We start from the raw sequence: 20,445 nt of genomic DNA on the forward strand, positions 1-20,445 counted from the left end.
ATGACATGATTTAATCATGTTTTTTTTTTTTTTTTAAATCGTGAACATTTATCAAAATATTTCAATCAAAAGAACATCTCAAAATATAATATTCTATTTTTTGGGCATTTGATATGTTGACATCATTGACAAATGAACGTTAAAATTCCGCATGCTTACATTCAATGACAACTTTAAAGGTTTTCCATGCAGTCACATTCTAAATTCTTTGAAAAACCATAGTTCTAAATTTAACTTTTTTCTTGGAATTCATTCACTCGAATAATAGTGAAATCAAAGTCAACTTTTTTTTAAATTGTCATACATGATTTAATCTGATATTTTGGTTCCAACGATAATAACCTATTGCTGATATTTGGCAAAACAATGTTTATCAAAAAAGTAATTGTATTTATATAATTTTATAATTGTAAATCAATTAGTTGTTCTTTAAATGTTGATTTGTTAAACAAAAGATATTAAACGGTTAAAAAGTGAACACCACTGACGGACTGTATGGTGAGTAACCATAAAAATAGCAGAGAAAATAATCTGAAAAAAAAATTGAAATAACAAAACAAAACAAATCGAGACTGCCAAAAATAAATGCTACGAATAACACTCTGTTAAAATATTAAGACTTGTAATAATATTTAAATGCTAATGCAGTTTTTCGCCCGGGTTTTCCGAAGAAAAAGCGGGCGGCGAGTGGTTGACAACAGTTTTAGTGCAATAGCCAATGATTTTCGAATTTTAATATTCTGTTACTGATGACAAAATGGAGGTCAAGTTTGATAATGACGATTTAATTTCACTTCTGCTATTCAGGAGTTATGATTCTTGATAGATTGCAAAAAAGCACTTTGTTTCATTTCGGTTATATAAAAAAAAACTTATGAAACGTTCAACTGACGCGCGCGTTTCAAATTTTAATATGGTTTTGTCTGATGATAACACCGAGTTTAATGTTTACCTTTCAGCACATATGATCATTAATAGTTTAGGAAATAGGTACAGATCACACCTGCAAACGCCAAATATAAGAATACATCCATTGCATTCCAACTAGCTGCCCTCCAAAGTTCAACAATAATAACCTTCAAAATACAGGAAACCTGGTGTGCTGTCAATATGGCAGCTGCTTTCTTGTATCTATTTTTTTATTTCACAGGGTAGTGTACTCCAAAATTGTGGACTGGTACTGAAACAAGCACAAGACGCTCTTACTACAAACGGAAAAGAAAATGACTCAGAGATTGAAAGCTTACTCAATAGAATTATCACGCATGGCCTAGCAATTAAAACAAAAGCCCAATCAATCACAACATATTACAGATTGAAAAAGCATAATTCAAATATTATCTTAGAGAGTCGAAGCTAACATATATCAATCGGTTCGTTATGAATCGATGACAACCCATTACTACATAATAACATCACATGTTCGTATATACACTGTTCTGTTGACCACTAGGAAAGGGAAATGATGGCTGATTAGTTGAAACTAAATCATTTATAAGTTAAACATAGGTAAATACATTAAGTGAAATCTATAAGTTTACTTCAGACACAGGCAAAGCGAATGGGTATAAATAAAAACCTAACAGAACAATTCTAATTTGATATATCTTAAAATGAACTAACTTTTGTCGAACTATAAGTCTAAATGGCTAACAGAGAAAAAATACGGAACCATCTCATGGTCGAAGCTAAACCTAAAATATATCGTACCATTGCAAGGTACTTTGTTCTTATTTCAAAAAAATGTTATTTGTGAATCATGTTCCGCAACGTTGCGTATGCATTCTAGAAATTAATATTTAAAGGTGACTGTGCAGTATATTTCCACATAACACTTTTGTTTTTGGATAAAGAACAGCGTATCCTTATTCCATAAAGATCATAAAGGTAAGATTTTGAAAATATTCCACGATTTTTTATTATGTTATGAATTTTAAGAATAATTGAAATCTATAATAAATAATAATATAATATTATGTATTAAATTGAATGTTTATTAGTTCCAAAAATATAAATAGAATAGAAAAAAGAAAGTTAAAACTTATTCTTTAGTTTAAATAACTTATTATTTTCAAACGTATAACACAGTGCTACGCAAATAGAAATACCAAACGTCCATCCGTCCGAACATGTGTTAGTCCGTCCGGTATTTCCCGATTTAAATAAAAAAAAATGTATCATAGGTTTAGATCAGAAATGATTAGTTCAAGTTCGAAAATCAATGCCAAACAAATATTGTAATAAGAGTTATGTTTCTTGGCAATACAAATTATTTGGAAAGTGCATTGTCATTTTCTATTACCTACAATTCTCGTAGCACTTTTATTAAAAGAGAGGCGAAAGATACCAAAAGGACATTCAAACTCATAAGTCGAAAATAAACTGACAACGCCATGACTCTAAAAGAAAGAGACAAACAGAATAACAACAGTACGCTAAACACAACATAGAAAAATACAGATTGACTAATACGAACCCTACCAAAAACGGGGGGGGATCTCACGTGCTCCGGAAGGGTAGGCAGATCCTGCTCCTTAAATGTATATCAAGGATTAAGATCAGCAATGTTTTGGACAATTTCGAAAATAAGCGCTGTTTAGTTATTTTTGCAGAAGCTACATGTATGTCCCTTTTGAATTATGATTGCTATAGCAAACTGAATTGTAAGAGCTTGCAAGTGTACGAATATTTATTTAAATGTATAACAAATGTTAATATCAGCAATGTCTCTGACGAGTTCATAAATCAGTGTCCATCAAGTTTTTTCTGAGTTGTTAGGCTCCTTGAAAAAAATGAATGACGTGGAAAATTGCATTGTGAACACTGTCAGACCTCAATTTTGGTAGGACGTGTCACCTGACTTAATTCATTCGGGTTAGGATGCTCAGAAAACTTAAACATAGAAATGCAATATGTCATCCGACATTCGTTCAGATAGCATAACACTAGTACGAACTGAATAAAAACAACAAGTCTCCAAACTATCGGCAGATTCAATATGGAGATGGGATGTGACTGTCAATGAAACAACCAAGGGTTGATTTTGTTAATCTCATTCACCTCCTTCTTATAATTTCGATTCAAATTAACTTGCTTCTTTACAGTACATTTTGTGGAGTCGTAAGACCTTCAGTTTTATTAAAATGTACGTTATGTCTATTCGCCCACCCATTCTAAGAATCAATTTTCACTTTTCACTGTTGAACTTCCTAGAATTTAAGTGTATTTGGTTTACAGTTAAATATGAAACCTATATACATGTACACACAAACAAAAATTGAATACGAAATTATCTTATGTCATTTCCACGAATGTAATATTTAATACGGTTTTCAAACATGTTTGCCTGAATCGGAAATTAAAGTTTGAATTACACATTATGAAATAACGAAATAAAGATAAATACTACATTGAGAATAACATACTCTTCTGATACGCAAAACTTTTTTTGTTGTTTTTAAATGATGAAAAGCAAAATGATTGTGTAACGGCTTAGTTATAAAGCTTCACAGAAAAGACAAAACCAACAATTAAACAACATTAATTTGATCTTTAATCTACAAGAGTTAACCGACATATAGATACGGTTTTTTTAACCCATAGTTTAGTATCCTATGATTCTCGTTGATGTCATTAACTTTAAAATGACAAATCATTAGTTAATAATTTAGGTGTGTCCGGACAAACATTGATAATTAAACAATTTTTGTTCACTCATCTACAATTGATAGGATTGTTGTTGCCATAAATACAGAATGCAAAATTTCTTTTATTCGGTAACCATATTCCAGTAACGTAAGTCAGTATATTTTTGCAGCACGGGTTAGACCGTTTTAAACAAAATGCGTCATCAATAATAAGGAGAAAACAAGATCTTATGAGTGTAAACAAAAGAGGCGTTTTGGAAATAATTTGTTTTTGGTACCTCAAAATGTTTTTATTTTAAATGTGGGCAATAAAAGTCTACAGCTGAAAAATAAAATCTTTAAACAATACAAGGCTTATAACTTGATACGCCAGACGCGCGTTTTCTTTAACAAAAAGCTCACCAGTGGCGCTAATAGAATGTTTATCTACAGAAATAAACAGTACAGTTTCTTTTTTCATTCAAAAATAATATGCCAGGATTGAAAATCAGTACTTTTAGTACCTCATGATAGAATAAGATCAATATAAGTCGACTGTTTCTAAAACCTATGTCGGCAGTAGTTTAGAGTGTCAAAACTTCTGGATTAGCGCAGAGGCAGTTTTTATTTTGGCTGAATTAAAAAGATCACAACCCTGTTTTGCAAATGAATCTTTTTGTATCGAAATTTATATGCTTGCAGAGAAAACCAATAATTGTAATAACTCCGGATTGATTGTTTTACATAATAATTGAGCAACAAAAGTCTACAGTCGCTAAATTTGATGTAAAAAAAAAGAGTGCAAATTCATTCTTTATTGAAACTGATATACGCATTTTGAAAATTAGTACTATTAGTACACTAGGTTGGATTATTTTATGTAAACTGCTAGCATAGGTCTAGAGTTGATATAATTTTGTCCTCATAAAAAGAGTGCGAATTTTGTATTCGTTTTATCGGAAATCATTACTGTTGATTCCTCGGGATTTATTTTGTATATAAAATGTGAGTTCAAGAAGTTACAGGTTACATATTGTTGTTAGTATTGATTTGAATTGTGAATATTTCTTCTTTCCAATGCAAGTATGGTATGCAAAGTTGCCAATACTTTTGATATCTCTGCATTATGTTAGACGTCAATAATATAAGTCCAGTTATATTCTAAACTTTAATCTTGCATTAATGAAGAATGAATAATCGTTATGGTTTGAATATTCAAATTGTTTTTATCTTTTAACTTTATCGAACCGCAACGAGACATAATGGAATAAATTACATCTGTAAGTGCGTCCTTCAATGATTTGCTATCAGATAGATAAAAATCATAACCAGGATTTACGGGGGATAGAAAAATGGTAATCTGTTTGGCTCTGCTACATGAAAAAACACGTAGCCACGTCCAGTCAGAATCTGAGTTCCATGCTGTCTTCATATTCAAGGATCATTTAAGCATTTTTCTTAGAGATCCGCAGGAGGCCTGTTCCACGGCAAACACTTTGCTTTTATTCGACATACCATAGTTATTTAAATAAAACAGTTTTTGAAGTTTTTTTAAAGATATAGATGTGACAAATACTTTAAAATTATCAATTTTTCGTAGATTTCAATTGTGAAAGTAATATTAGTGGGACAAAGCGCTATAACTCAGATTTAGTACCTCTTTGCACGGTCTTTAATTTATACGCCATTTTATATTATGACTTTCAATTTTAATCGCGTCAGTGCTATGAAAATTAATCAAATTTACTGAATTAAAACAGAGACTTGGAGTACATACCAGAATGTGGCGTTTAGATTGTTTTTTCCTTGGTCTTCATCCAATTGTTGCTTATTTATCCTCCTAACTTGCCAGAAAGGTGGCAAATGATTAAGAATGACCTTTAAATATACGCCACGTCCAGTCAGAATCTGAGTTCCATGCTGTCTTCATATTCAAGGATCATTTAAGCATTTTTCTTAGAGATCCGCAGGAGGCCTGTTCCACGGCAAACACTTTGCTTTTATTCGACATACCATAGTTATTTAAATAAAACAGTTTTTGAAGTTTTTTTAAAGATATAGATGTGACAAATACTTTAAAATTATCAATTTTTCGTAGATTTCAATTGTGAAAGTAATATTAGTGGGACAAAGCGCTATAACTCAGATTTAGTACCTCTTTGCACGGTCTTTAATTTATACGCCATTTTATATTATGACTTTCAATTTTAATCGCGTCAGTGCTATGAAAATTAATCAAATTTACTGAATTAAAACAGAGACTTGGAGTACATACCAGAATGTGGCGTTTAGATTGTTTTTTCCTTGGTCTTCATCCAATTGTTGCTTATTTATCCTCCTAACTTGCCAGAAAGGTGGCAAATGATTAAGAATGACCTTTAAATATACGCTTCTACAGTGCAGGTGTGAAAGATCGTATATATCTCTAAATGATTATAGGAGACAAAATGCAATCGTCCGTCTTGGTTGTATAATCTTATGCACCTTTATCAATTGTATTCAGCTAATTTCCTTTCCTGGAATATGTGTGGTAGGGCTGATTACAATTTAGTTTGACATTAATCTTGGTAGACCAAAATTTCAACGTAATTTATCTTGATACCTTAATAGGATGGACGTTAATCAGTTATTGCAGCGTTTAAGGAACGATCACGGAGATATAATAGACAATGTGGAAGAGTTAATTAAAGAACTACACGAGCATCACGTAGCCAATAACAATGATCTGTTCAGCGGCATGCTACAAGAAATTGGACAACTCGAAGCAGCAGTTGCATTAGATGCATTTGGCCATCTCCTTGGAGGTATGGGTACCTGGTAAATATATAATGTAAAGCATTTATGTTAGAACAAATTAGGTAACCGTTTAAAGGAGCAGGTAGTAAGGTAGCGTTGATATTTCGGATAACAATGGTTCTGTTTAATGAAAATTCTCAGTTCGGTCGTAAAAAAGTATCACTGACGAGTGTAGGTTAATTATCCTATTATGTTGATATCCAATATATGCATAATAACATAAACGGTACCAATTTTTCTGCACCAGATGCGCATTTCGACAATCAATGTCTCTTCAGTGATGCTCGAGGCCAAAATATTTGAAAATCCAAAGCTTATTAAAAGGATGAAGAGCTATAAACCAAAAAGGACAATAAAGTTGTTCAAAAGAGTCGTTAAATTTAAGAGGACTTCTACATTTGGTTTTAAAAAGTTCATTCTATATGATAACTGTATAAATATTATATGACTTAATATAAGGTCAAACATACTATATTTTTTAAAAAGAGATATGATGTAAAACAAAAAGATACAGTGACCCACTTAATAATCGAAACGCATTCATATGCATGGAATTAATCACATTAAAATGTGTTTAGGATATTAACTGTTAGTGCATTCAACCAATACGTTATATTACCTTATCCTGCTTCTTGTAGAGGGAGGTACATGTCGACCGTGCTTTCCAATAATATTCTGTCCCTTTATGTTAATGGTCATCCTGTTCGTAGCTTGGTTGTGGAAGGTTTCAACTGCATGCGTGTTTTACTTTTACGGCATGCTCTTAGGTAGACATATGTGCGCATGTAAAACTGGTTTAACTGCTGCTATACCAATGTGTTGTTTTTCTTGTTTGTACCTTTTCTTGGAGGAGTTAGGTGTTGGCGTTTGATGTGGTCTGTTTACGTTATACTGTCCATATTTTCGATCATTCTGTTATCCTTTTTATGTATTTCTTTTGATAAAACATTTTCCAAAATTAAAATTGTCTCCCCAAATAAGAAATTCGACCATGTCCAAAAAGCCAGGACAAAGAATGTTCCAGATAAAAAGATACTTTTTTACCATTTTGTGTCAAAACAGTTGTATTTTCTAATTCATTTGTGGTCTGCATATCTATTTAAAACAACAATGTAAGCGCAAATCGTTGATCAATTCACAAGCGACACAACTCTCCCCGTCTAAGATATTACTATTGGTGTAAACTTCTATTAACTCATCATAGACACCAGGATTAAAATTTTGCACGCCAGATGCGAGCGTCGTGTACAAATGACACATCAGTGACGCTAAAATAAAAAAAGATAAAAAGGACAGATAAAGTACAAAGTTGATGAGCATTGAGGATCGAAAATTCCGAAAGGTTTTGCCAAAAACAACTCAGGTAAATTATTTATTCTCGGGATAGAAAATCCTTCATATTTTGAAAAATTCTTAGTTTTTTGTAAACAGCTAATTTATCAATGATGATATTTTTGGAAACTAAATATGTTACAACTTCGTTGAAAGTTTCCAAATTTTTATTCAGTTTAAATAGCTGTTTTTCGTTTCAAATATTAAGATTGAAATCTTGAAAGCCATTAAATGTAAAAGAAGAACCGATAGCTGGAGATATATATTTTTAATAGATTAAGAATTCTTCATTTAAACTTTGGCAACCATTTAATTGTCTTATAGCTGAAATATGTGGTGTTCCTTTTACGTATTCATTTGATAGTCTTCATTTTTTATCTCGGAGTTTGTACCTTTGACAAATTGTTATTTATTGCATTTATTTATTACGTCAACATTTAATGTATTACAGGTGGTGGGGAAGCACCAGTCCAGCCAGAACCTCTACAAATACCCGGTAAGTTGGAAGTTATGATAACCATAATTAATAATTATGCATAAAACTATTTGGTGACTTTGGTACACAAATAATTCTTAATGATGGTTCAGGTAAGGGGGTGTAGAGTTGACTCAGGATTTAAATTATATTTTCGAACACATGTATTATTTACACTGAAGAAATGGTTTATAAATTGTTTATTCATACGTGTTAGATAAAAGACACCAACACTACATACACCACAGTGTCTGGGTAAAGTTCATCCGCTGATGTCTTTTCGTATTCTGACAGGAGTAAGAGAACGGATGTCTAATAAGAGTAGAAATTGTTTACCCCGTCAAAACACAAGTGTTAACCATTGGTAATTGATGGTAATGTGTGCCTCATTTGTTTAATTTGTTTTATCCGCACCGTTTATTGGTCCCCATTTGTTTATTACAACAGTAACGTTTTAAAGGTTAAAACCAAGATACAAAATGTGGCCGAATGAAAACAAGTATCATTTTGATAATCTTACATAAAAATTACATTGTGTCATAGATCAAATTTATTCGTTCAGTGTATGTTCACTTGTGTTAATATGATTTTTGATTGAGTTAAGCCATTTCAATTGATATTTTATAGTGTGTCTTTCTATGTTGTGATGTTACACTATTGTTTCAGGTAAGGGTGAAGGTTGGTACCTATTAAAACGTTTAACCCCGCTGCATTTGTTTGCACCTGTCCTAAGTCAGGAACCAGATGTTCAGTGGTTGTCATTTGTTGATGTGGTTCATAAGTGTTTCTCGTTTCTCGTTTTTTATATAGATTAGACCGTTGGTTTTCCCGTTTGAATTGTTTTACACTAGTCATTTTTGGGGCCCTTTATAGCTTGCTGTTCGGTGTGAGCCAAGGCTCCGTGTTGAAGACCGTACTTTCAACTATAATGGTTTACTTTGACAAATTGTGACTTGGATGGAGAGTTGTCTCATTGGCACTCATACCACATCTTCTTATATCTACATATAAATAAATTTGATTATAAACAGTTTCATAGGGCATCAATATTTTTTTCTTATTTTGTGACAGAAAGTAAGGACGTATATGTTTGTTTGATGTCCTTGGCGAAAGCAAAGAAAAAATACAAGTTTTATTATTTTTCGTCGCTTTTTATCGTTTACTATAGGTGTAATACCACCATTGATTTTCCCCTATTAGTCTTTGTTCAATTTGCAATTTCAAAAAAATGTGCAGAATTTATCTTTGTTTCAAATAAAGAAATACTTGACATGAGTAATATTTTATCATGTCCAGTATTATAGACAAAATTTCATATAATGTTTCATTGCATATAAGAAAATAACCATCACTGGAAGTTAACCAATCAAATGTTCACCTTTTTCTTCCTGTGTACAAGATTTAGTAACCATGTAACCTCAAGTTTCCAAAATATTCTATAGAAACACCAAATAAAAAAATAAATTGTGCTTTGAAACACCCAAGATATATGTCTATGACACAGAAATGTTTTACTGCAATGAAATGTAGGATTAATTTCCTACAACTGTCAAATGCAAGGGAATATTTTTTTCGATCCTTTTTTGTATGCAACCGGATGTGACGTACTATGATTTGGTGGTATTACAAGAAGACCTTTTTGTTGAATAAACTGAATGTGATTTTTTTCCTTTGTAATACTGGTTATTTTAAGCATTACTGTCAAGTTTTGTCATAATCAGTTCATTAGTTTGAGAAAAAGACGACAACTACAGCGATTCGAACAAAATGTCCTCGAAAAATCCAAATCAAGCCGCATCATGATAGAATATAGTTTGGACCAATAAATTATCAAATACTTATCTCATCTGCCTAAAACAGTTGAATATGATACAAAAGATGACTTTAGGATGATAAATACCACTATAGACCTATTTGTCTTCATTATAAGGTCCCTTTTGGTCTATTTATACCTCTCATTTCCTCAAAATTTCAACTTTTTAGGCCAATAAATAAAAATTTTGAGGTAACTTTTACTCATTTATGAAAGAAATGTGGTAATAAGTGAGAGATTGAAGTATTCAAGCTGAATGAACCATCCATATAAAAGTTTACTGACTCCATGGAGGTTTCAATAAGTCTTTACGTAAAACTTAAATTTACGCCGCGTTCCAGAGAGGGACATAAAAAGCTTCCCTTTTAGTGAATAATTTGTTGTAAATGCTTCAAAAATAATTTCATTTACTTATAACTGTATATTTATTAAATTATTACTTCGGAAAAAGTTTTCTATTATAGCAAAATATGAGAAATAAGGAGACAAAGTCAGAAAAAAGCTCCCAAAAACACTGAGTATGGCTTGATCTGTCTATAAATATTCATGGTAGAGCCTATTTCAAGGCAATTTTCTCATAAAATGTGTTTTTGAGGCTTCATCCATTCAGAATATTTCATTTTTTGTAATTTTTCACTTAAATAGCATGAAATTTTAACAAATGAGAGTACACACAGGGTCAAAGGTGAATGTGCAGCTTCCCATATTAGGTGTAATACCATCTTGGTTTCCCTTATTACATGTATCAGTCTTTGTTAAATTTGCACTTTTCAAAAAATTGTACAGAATTTATCTTTGTTTCAAATAAAGAAATACTTGACATGAGTAATGTTTTATCCTGTCCAGTACTTAAGACAAAATTTCACATAATGTTTCATTGCATATAAGAAAATAACCATCACTGGAAGTTAACCAATCAAATGTTCACCCTTTTTCTTCCTGTGTACAAGCTTTAAATTGTAACCATGTAACCCCAAGTTTCCAAAATATTCTATAGAAACACCAAATAAAAAATAATGGTGCTATGAAACACCCAAGATATATGTCTATGACACAGAAATGTTTTTACTGAAATGTAGGATTAATTTCCTACAACTGTCAAATTCAAGGGAATATTGTCTTTTAGCCTTTTTCGTATGCAACCGGATGTGACGTACTATGATTTGGTGGTATTACACCTAAACAAACAAATCTTGAGAGAAAGTGACTTTTTCAACTACATGTGTAGATGGCTTTTTGGTTTTGTCTTACGGTTATAATGTCATCAACGTATACCCAAATTATTTTGCATACTAAATCTGTATACCCATACATTTTTTTTTAATACTAAATATGTACCAATACATTTTTTTATACTAAATATGTATTTCCATAGCATTTTTCATACTGAATATATTTATACACTTACCATTTTTCATACTAAATATTCAAATAAAATATGTAGTTTTAGATAACAAGTTAACTAGGTTCTATCTTCATTCCTGTGCAGTGAAATACAAATTATGTTCCACTTGGTTTGATCAGAAATTAATCTCGAAGTTAGATAAAAATGGACAACAGCAACCATCAAAAATACCACACAGCACAAGACCACATTAACCACCAATACCCAACTCCTTCGACAAAAAATTAAACATTTCCAGACAATCTAAAAAAAAACACATGGTCTAGCCAGCCTGAATTGCTTCAGGCGAAACATGTAGTGGCGTTCTAACAGTTTAGTTTAATATTAAAGTATACAATTGAATGGATACATTATGTTTTTATTTGTTATTATTGGCGTGTAATGTTTCATTTATAAGGGTCTGATCGTTTTAGCTTTTAACATTTGTTTAACCTTTCTTTCTTTACTTTTTATTTGATTCATAAGAGAATCAACATTTATTTTGAAACAGAACCCCCGGCAGAACGTATGCGGCCAACTAGTTTGGTTGAACTGATACAAAATATTACAGATGCTGCACAACGGGGAAATACTATTAAAGCTGTTGGAACGAAACATTCTGTAGAATGGACAGACATCGGACATATAGATGGAACTCAAATAGACATGAGGTATTCATACATATGATTTTAAATTTAAAAAGGGAAACTATATACTGTGGATTCATAATTATTCGTTGGATACCAATTTTCGTGGGTTTCGTGGGTACAGATGAACCACGAATTTAAATGTTCAACGAATAACAAATTTTCTATAGGCTTTGCATGCAGTGATTGGCAAAACCACGAAATCAAATATCCACGAAAACGCAAGTTCTTCTCAATCAACGAAAATTGATACCCACGAAAATAAATGAATCCACAGTATGTCTTTTTTCAAAACTTTTATACGAAAACTGATTCAGCTCAGCGCCCAGTGTTCAACCCTTTGAGACTCATTTCTTTGGATGTGGTGGTACACATTGTTCGTCCATTCATCCCTCCGTCCATCCGGTTAACCCCCGGTTGTAAAATATCAGAAACCAATCTGTCTAGATCTTTTTAAGATGTTCAAAGGAGTAGGTTCGATAAGGCCCTAAAACGGACCCCTTTTCTAGGTACACTTCCAAATTAGAATTTATTGATCAATATCACAATGAGTCATACATAGTTAATACAATAACCTTAAGGTTTTTTTTAAACTTACGTACTTGCGTTATATTTATGACGTCACAAATAGCATTTTGATTTTCCACGAAAATTCAATGAAAATGGATACATTTCCATTGAATTTTAGACAGGAACCATAAGAGTGTATGAATCGACAAAAAAGATATTTTAAAGTAATGTTTGTCATAACATTTTACATTTCTGACTTGAATATTTAGTTTCTCGACGCCTGCGCTCTATGTTTTTTCTAAGGCATAAATTTGGTTGAAATCCTGACGATATTGTAAAATTTTGCAAAAATCTCTATATTTGGCGTAATTGGATGTAAAAATCAACGCTATAAAATAAAACTTTGACAATAATATTTCTATCTAACTTTTTTAAATGTTTTTTTATTAATTAAAACGTTTTTTAATCTTAAAACATTCAACTAAAATAATCGCGACCAAATATTGCCATTACCGAATTTACTCCCTTTGAGGGACGAATGCAATTCATTTGTACGACTTTTATTCAAATGAAGGCAACTTAGTTATTATATTTTTTTTTACGACTGTTTAGAGTTATTTTTCTTTTATGCAGATTTTTTTGTTTGATATACTTTTTCAACTTGCTATATAACGGGAGATAACTCATATAATATAGTTATATAGCGGAATGTGCAAGAAAACGAGTCCCGTGAAAATTTCGTTTTAAATTTGAAAACACATTACGAGAGCTATTTTTAATATCTTTCTTCCGTTATCTTAAAACTTTATCGTTAAGTTGCGCGGGGTATGATTAAATTACACATATCTGAGAGGGTGATACAGCAAATTGTTACCCTCAAAAACATTATCAACCGACGTCTCGGTTGACAATTTTTTTTTCTATGGGAAACAATCTGCTCGATCACCATCTTAGTTATGTGTTATTTATATAATGCATATAGACCTTGCTTTGTACTACACCGACCGAGCCGTCCAGTGTTTGCTCTTACTCCTAAATACATTGTGCTATTTATAAGTGGTGAAGCATCAAATTTGACCCGGCCGGGAATCGAACCCTCAACCTCCCGCACTCGATGCGCTCAGGCAATCACGAGACCACCGAGGCAGTTCTAAACTAAAATATGATAAAACTCCATATCTTGGTTTTCTACTTTTAAACTACCAGTATCTTTTATTTGTATGAACTCAAAATTTGAACCTTTGTCAAATATTTTTACATTTAAAGAATCTCATTCCTACATAATCATCGAATACAGAATAAGGGTGCATGATGGAATGAATAAGGAACTAGTTCAACATCAAATTGCAAGAATATCGTATGAGATCTATATGACAGCTTTTTGAGGCAAATAAAAGGGTTTGAAGAGTATAACTTTCCAAAATGTATCGTTCCCCTGTTACTAGTATGAATCAATAACGAATAACTTTATTCTGAAACCATTGCATACGATTTGAATTTGCTATGGTTGGCAATTCTTTGATATATTCTCTGGAGTATAGTCACAACAGATGTCGTTTTTATTATTTGTGTCGTTACCTTGGTTGCTATCGCATTTGGGTGTTTCCCTTCTCATTATTTACATGCATTGTCATTCAAATCTGTATTTGTTAGTTTTTATTTCCTGTGTTTTCCGCGAGGGTATAACCACGCTAGTTGTCAGCACTTCTGTGTTGACTTGAATTATCATTGATATGGCCATAATTATAAATCAACTGGTAACAAAATATTGATTTTTTTAAAGATTTTCTGCCTCGGGATTAGATTACCTTAGCTATATATATATATGGCAAAACCTTTCGGACTTTGGGGTTCTAAATGCTCTTCAACTTCGTACTTTATTTGGCCTTTTAACGTCTTTGATTCGAGCGTCACTGATGAGTCTTTTGTAGACGAAACGCGCGTCTGGCGTACAAAGTTTAATTAAGCCTGTTATCGATTTTTAAGTTTATTATCCCGTTGACACGAACTGCTTGTGGGATAACACGGGCTCTGGGTTCCGCGCTCCATCCTTTTTTCATTGTTTGGCTCCAGTCTCTAAAATATGGACCTTGGGCTCCTTTGAGTAATGTTTTCGGGCTCCGGGCTTCACACTTATTGGGTTCCAGGCTGCGATGATGGTGCTCCCAGCTCCGTAAGAAAGGATCCGGACACAAGATTCGCGGGCTCATAAGGATTTATAAAGTCAGTGTTATTACCCCATACTCGTGTTGTACAGATCGGGTGAAATATTGTTCACTAAGCTGTTGGGTATGGCCATCACATGTTTACATAGACCAACGTGATTAGTTGATAACTCTTACTTTAAATTTTAAATTCCTCAACATTTACTTCGAATATCTTCCTCTGTCAATACAAATGACATTTCTGCGCTACAGAAAGCAGACTGTATCATCCTATTTTGTCGTCAACGATCGATAATATTTAGAGTAATATCATTTTGAACTCATTGGAGAATTTAATTTAACAAAAGTGTAGCTATATTTGCGTAAAAAAATGCTTATGCACATAGTCAATCAATAATAAAAAAGCACCTCTTTCATGAATATAAAGTAAAAAAAACAAATAAATTATATCTTCGCTCGCTCTGAAGGAAGGGTATGCTGCGTTAACCCTGGTCTCTCCCCCCGTCAATTCGCCCGAATATCTGTCCAAATGTTCGTCTGTCTGTCCGTCTGTCAAATGAAATGTTTGTAGCATTTTCCTCAAGAACTCAAAATCAGAGCCTAATGAAATATGTTATATATATTCATGTTTACCGTGTGACGCGTTTTCATATCAATTGTTCATCAACTTCCTGTTTACCGAATACTTGTAAATCCCAAACACAACGGCCATGTATACAATTTTTGTCACATTTTTCTAGGGAACTACCAATAATATAGTCCTAAAATTTAATTTCATGCTATACCGTGTTTCAGATTCATTTGTTTATCGAGGTAATGAGCTTGATCCCCGACCGGTTCAATTCAAAGATTTGAAATGGTATTTGCTGCTATTTAACTCAGTATTTAGGAGCAAGAGCAAACACTGGCTGGCTCGAAAAACAATATTAATGTTTCTGAGTAAAGGGTGACCTTTGTTTCATCGGAAATGTTACCTTGCAAACTAGCACGTTAAAAGTCCGGTTCAGTGTAGCGGTATAGAAGACATTATGAATTGTATTCAAATCACATCATCATGTTTTAGTCCTGATAGGCATTTCATAATTGCTACTCCAATCCACCGTCATCATGTAAGGCGACGACCGTTTAATTACAAGAAACATGGGACGTTGGATATTTTAAACATACATGCTGGCCCAAAAAAACTGAAAGTAAAAAGTTTGACCCGTGTAGAAAATTTAAGAAAAAATAACTACACGAAATAGTTTGTATTCAAATAATTCAAATTTGCTCAAAAAGAAGCTTCTTTTTTAATTTCAACATGTAATGATACGGCTTAGCTTTTTGTTCAAGTTGAAACTTTTAAATCTGTCAAAATTGCAAGTTAAAAACAAAATTTCGTTATTCAAATAAATAGAATTCCAACATTTTTTTGACACCGGCAAATATATTTTGTGATTCATTTCCGATAATTGTTTGAATAATCACTTTGTCACTGTAAATTTGTACAAACACGAGGCAGTATGATGATTTATACATGTTCTTCCTGTGAATTTTTTGTTATTCACTCACGTTTATACAAAAAACATCTTATATATAAAAATGAGCAGATGCGGTATGATTGCCAGTGAGAAAACTATTTACCAGAGTTCAAATGAAGTGGATGTAAACATATGATCATATCTATATCTATTACATTTGGAGACCAAAATGTGTTAGCCGGTTTGTCTCCGAGCCGACGACCGTCTGAAGTATTATATAATAATAAATAGTTAGTGTATGTAATGTACTTTATAACTTCATATAGTAATTGCTTTAGTTAGTTAATTAAACCCCAAATAAAGTTCCGTAGCTGGTTCCTTACCGTCTACGTTTTGTAAGCAGGTGGAAATGGTTTTGTATTCAATTTGTCTAGAATTTATAACAACTCGGCCCTAGGTCAACCTGCATCATTCAAACACTCTCACTAATTATTACAACTTGCATCACTTTATCAAACTCGCACCACTCAAAAAAAAAGAAATATAACAAATTCGAAGAAATTTCTTTAAACATTAAATTGTTTTGTCCTTCCCTTAGTAAATTCCTCCTTTCTCGGTGCACCCGTGTCACACAGAGACAGAACTCGCACCACTCGGAAAAAAAATACTACAAACTCGCACCACTGAGAAATGTTTTAATCATCAGTGTTTTAGGTTGTCTTCTTCTTCTCTGAGTTATTTACTCCGTTCTAGGATCACCTGTGTAACACCGAGACAGAACCTACTAATTGGACATTCAAACTCCTATGGAAGAAGAACTGAAAAACTAATCAAAACTATCAACATACTGCATCAGTGTCTAAAACAGTTTGAGAAACACAAACCCAAGCTGTGTATCAGCATAAACATTTCAAGTAGTCTTCAAGCCGCACTCGCGCGGGTTTTTTCTAGTTATATGTATATGTACGATTGACACTTGATTTGCTATTAGACAATTGTCTAAATCCAAATATGTAAACTGAGGGAAAGGGTGCACAAGAAGTGAAACACGGGGAACTTGAAAAGGAATGTGGAAAATGAGAAGAAAGCAAAAAAATAAAGAATATTGAAAAATAATTCCCTGTTTCACATTTTAACGGTAGTAAATGATGATTGTCATTTTTCATTTCAGTGATTTGAATGATGTCATTCATATTAACAGAACCGTCCTGAATGCTGTCAATCAGGAAATGTTGGATAACAGGATGATCTGCTGTTTTGAAGCTGGAGCCACGATAGAACATGTTCAAGAATACCTCTGGCCTCTTGGGTTTAGAAAAACAAGGTTTCCAGACCGGTATAGAGTTTTGCCAAATCAAACTGGTTGTACCAATTTATCTTTGAGTGGCACCATTGCGACTGGAGCCCATGGAAATGGTTTAACAAAGCCTATAATAGCAGATATGGTCTTGTCGTTCCTTTTATTGACGGTGAACGAGAATGGTGAAGTTTGACAGAATCAAATAGAACCGGAAGATGGTATAACCGATCGACAGGCATTTGAAGCATTTTACCCAGAAAAAAATCTCATTCAGGATAATGATATTTTCCATGCAGCACTTGTTAATATTGGTGGTATGGGACTTGCTTATTCTTACATCCTGCGTACTGAACAAGCGTTTTATCTTACAGAAAACCGAAACTTTGTTTCATGGGAGATAGCACAAGAACAAATCCCGATACTTTATGATCGAAACTTAAATGAAGCCGATCCCTTGCACAGTTTCGAGATATTTGTAAATCCGTATCCTGTTGGGCCTGAAAATCAAAACGGTGTCGTTATATGTACCTTGGAATATACCAATGGCCAACCAGAAGGCAGGAGACCAGACTGGCATTTAATTCCACATGAATGGGTACGTGTAGGGTTTAATTGGGCTTGCAACAACTTTCCAATACTTGTTCCCATTCTTTTGAACATTCTTATGAGAGGTACAACAACTAACCAGCCTGTGACTATGAATGCTGTTGAAGCGTTGGATCCATTGTCTGGTTTAGCAGTTTCTGGTCAGGTTACCGTAAGCGAGTGTGCTATGCAAACACAAAATCCCGAGGATGTCATACAAAAGATACAAGCTTTAATAGATCGTTATCAAGAAGTACAAGATATAAACGTACATCAATTTGCAACTACTCCTTTTGCTGTGAGGTTCTCTAGACCGACGAATGCATATATGGCTATGCAGTACAATCGCCAGTCAATGATGATTATCAGCAATATATTGGTAGGAACACCAAATGCAGCTAATACTCTACAGCAGTTTAGAAATTTGATGCAAGATCAATTTAACGGTCGACCTCACTGGGGTATGGTTCAAGATGTAGATGCAAACAACGTGGTAAAGATGTATCCAGGCAATGGTGTTGTAGATCCTGTAGCTGTATTTACAAATGTAATGCAGGAACGTGATCCTAACGGGATTTTTAGGAATGAATTTATCAATAGAGTTTTTTCCCTGTGCAGAATCTATAAGATTCTGGTATTTAACAGAAATACAATTTACCCATGGACTTTCTTTACTACACATTGTACGTTGTATGCTGAACACTAACCCAATTCAATTCAAACATATTTATTACACCAAGCAATGCATTGAACTATTAATTAAGCTCTTTTGGAATTACTATTGACTAAATTACAAAGTATATGTAAACGATTTTTTATATTTCTTACAATAAATGCATTGCACTGATAGACCTTTTATATCCAACACTTAACTTCTATTAACGCTTGGACATATAAATTTAGATATTTTTGTACTTGCATTTCTTAACCTAAAATTATTTTGTAGTTTGGTGATTTTGTATTATTAAATATTTCTAGTTAAGTTACTTGATAAACTCGTTCCCGGATAATGTCCCTATCATAATAAAATGAAAAACAAAATTGTTTATAATATGAACAGAGTACAATGTATGTATAGGTCTTACCTTCTTCAGAATTTCTAGATATCTGACCTTACACAACCGGTGTTTAAAAAATAAATAAAAATAAGAAGATGTGGTCTGATTGCCAATGAGACAACTCTCCACAAGAGACCAAAGTACGTAGAACAGCTATAGGTCACCGTACTACGGCATTCAACAATGAGAAAACCCGATACTGCATAGTCAGCTATTAAAGACCCCGAAATGACAAATGTCAAACAATTGAAACCAGAACAATAACGGCCTGATTTATGTAAAAAAAAATGAACAAAAAAATCAAATATGATATTCAGCAACAAACGACAACCACTGAATTACAGGCTCCTGACTTGGGACAGGGACATTCAGAATGTAGCCGGGTTAAACATGTTTGTCGGCGCCAATCCCTCCCCCTAACCTGGGACATTGGTGTAACAGTACAACATATAAAAATCAGTTGAGAAGGGCTTACTCATCAGATCGATACAAAGCAGAAAAAAACATCTTGCTAAAACACAAACCGGGTATGGCAGGGTATTTATATATCCCCATAACGAAAAAGACACAAAGTACAGATCTGATAGCCTTCGCAGTTTCTGACAGCTACTTCAAATATAAAAAAGAAGATGTGGTATGATTGCCAATGAGACAAATCTTCACAAGAGACCAAATGGCACAGAAATTAATAATTATAGGCCACCGTACGGCATAGTCAGCTGTAAAAGGCCCCGAAATGACAAATGTAAAACAATCCAAACGACAAAACTAACTGCCTAATTTATGTACAAAATAATGAACGAAAAACAAATATGTAGCACAGCAACAGACGACAACCACTGAATTACAAGATCCTGACTTGGGACAAGCACATACAGAATGTGGCGGGGTTAAACATGTTAGGGGGCGCCCAACCCTTACCCCTAATCCTGAGACAGTGGTGCAACAGAACAATACAAGAGCTGATCAAAACAATAAACAAACAAAACATATGATCAACAGCAACAAACAACAACTACTCAATTACAGGATCCTGACTTGGGACAGACACATATAGAATGTAGCCGGGTTAAACATGTTAGCGGCCGCCCAACCCTCCTCCGAACTTGGGACAGTGGTGTAACAGTACAACATTAGAACAAACTATAAAAATCAGTTGAAAAAGACTGAACTCATCAGATGGATACAAATAGAAATACATCTAACAAAAACAGAGTGGACGTGGCCGGGTACTTGTAGATCCCAACAACAGAAAGACACTAAGTACAGATCTGAGAGTACTCGCAGTTACTGA

At 33.3% G+C, this 20,445-nt stretch overlaps 1 protein-coding gene across 3 annotated transcripts; it reads left to right on the top strand.

Annotated features, from left to right (window-relative positions):
- Positions 1 to 1,839: 1,839 nt before the first annotated feature.
- LOC127702931 (L-gulono-1,4-lactone dehydrogenase-like) lies at positions 1,840 to 19,314 on the top strand. 3 transcript variants are annotated; one of them, XM_052207247.1, is made up of 5 exons: positions 1,840 to 1,887; positions 6,237 to 6,430; positions 8,206 to 8,250; positions 11,938 to 12,097; positions 17,380 to 19,314. In XM_052207247.1, exon 5 carries the CDS (start codon positions 17,825 to 17,827, stop codon positions 18,797 to 18,799), a length of 975 nt encoding a protein of 324 aa, XP_052063207.1. In that variant the 5' UTR covers positions 1,840 to 1,887; positions 6,237 to 6,430; positions 8,206 to 8,250; positions 11,938 to 12,097; positions 17,380 to 17,824; the 3' UTR covers positions 18,800 to 19,314. The 3 variants fall into 2 exon arrangements, with proteins under 3 accessions (XP_052063207.1, XP_052063209.1, XP_052063208.1); XM_052207248.1 differs by lacking the exons at positions 1,840 to 1,887; positions 6,237 to 6,430 and having other exon boundaries at positions 6,445 to 8,250.
- Positions 19,315 to 20,445: the final 1,131 nt, after the last annotated feature.

The sequence above is a fragment of the Mytilus californianus genome, unplaced genomic scaffold (assembly GCF_021869535.1).
Source record: "Mytilus californianus isolate M0D057914Y unplaced genomic scaffold, xbMytCali1.0.p SCAF_5, whole genome shotgun sequence".
Classification (NCBI taxonomy): Eukaryota; Metazoa; Mollusca; class Bivalvia; order Mytilida; family Mytilidae; genus Mytilus; species Mytilus californianus.

Excerpts from the sequence above, each read along its gene's own strand:
- LOC127702931 (XM_052207247.1), top strand. The coding sequence starts at position 17,825 with ATGGGACTTGCTTATTCTTACATCCTGCGTACTGAACAAGCGTTTTAT.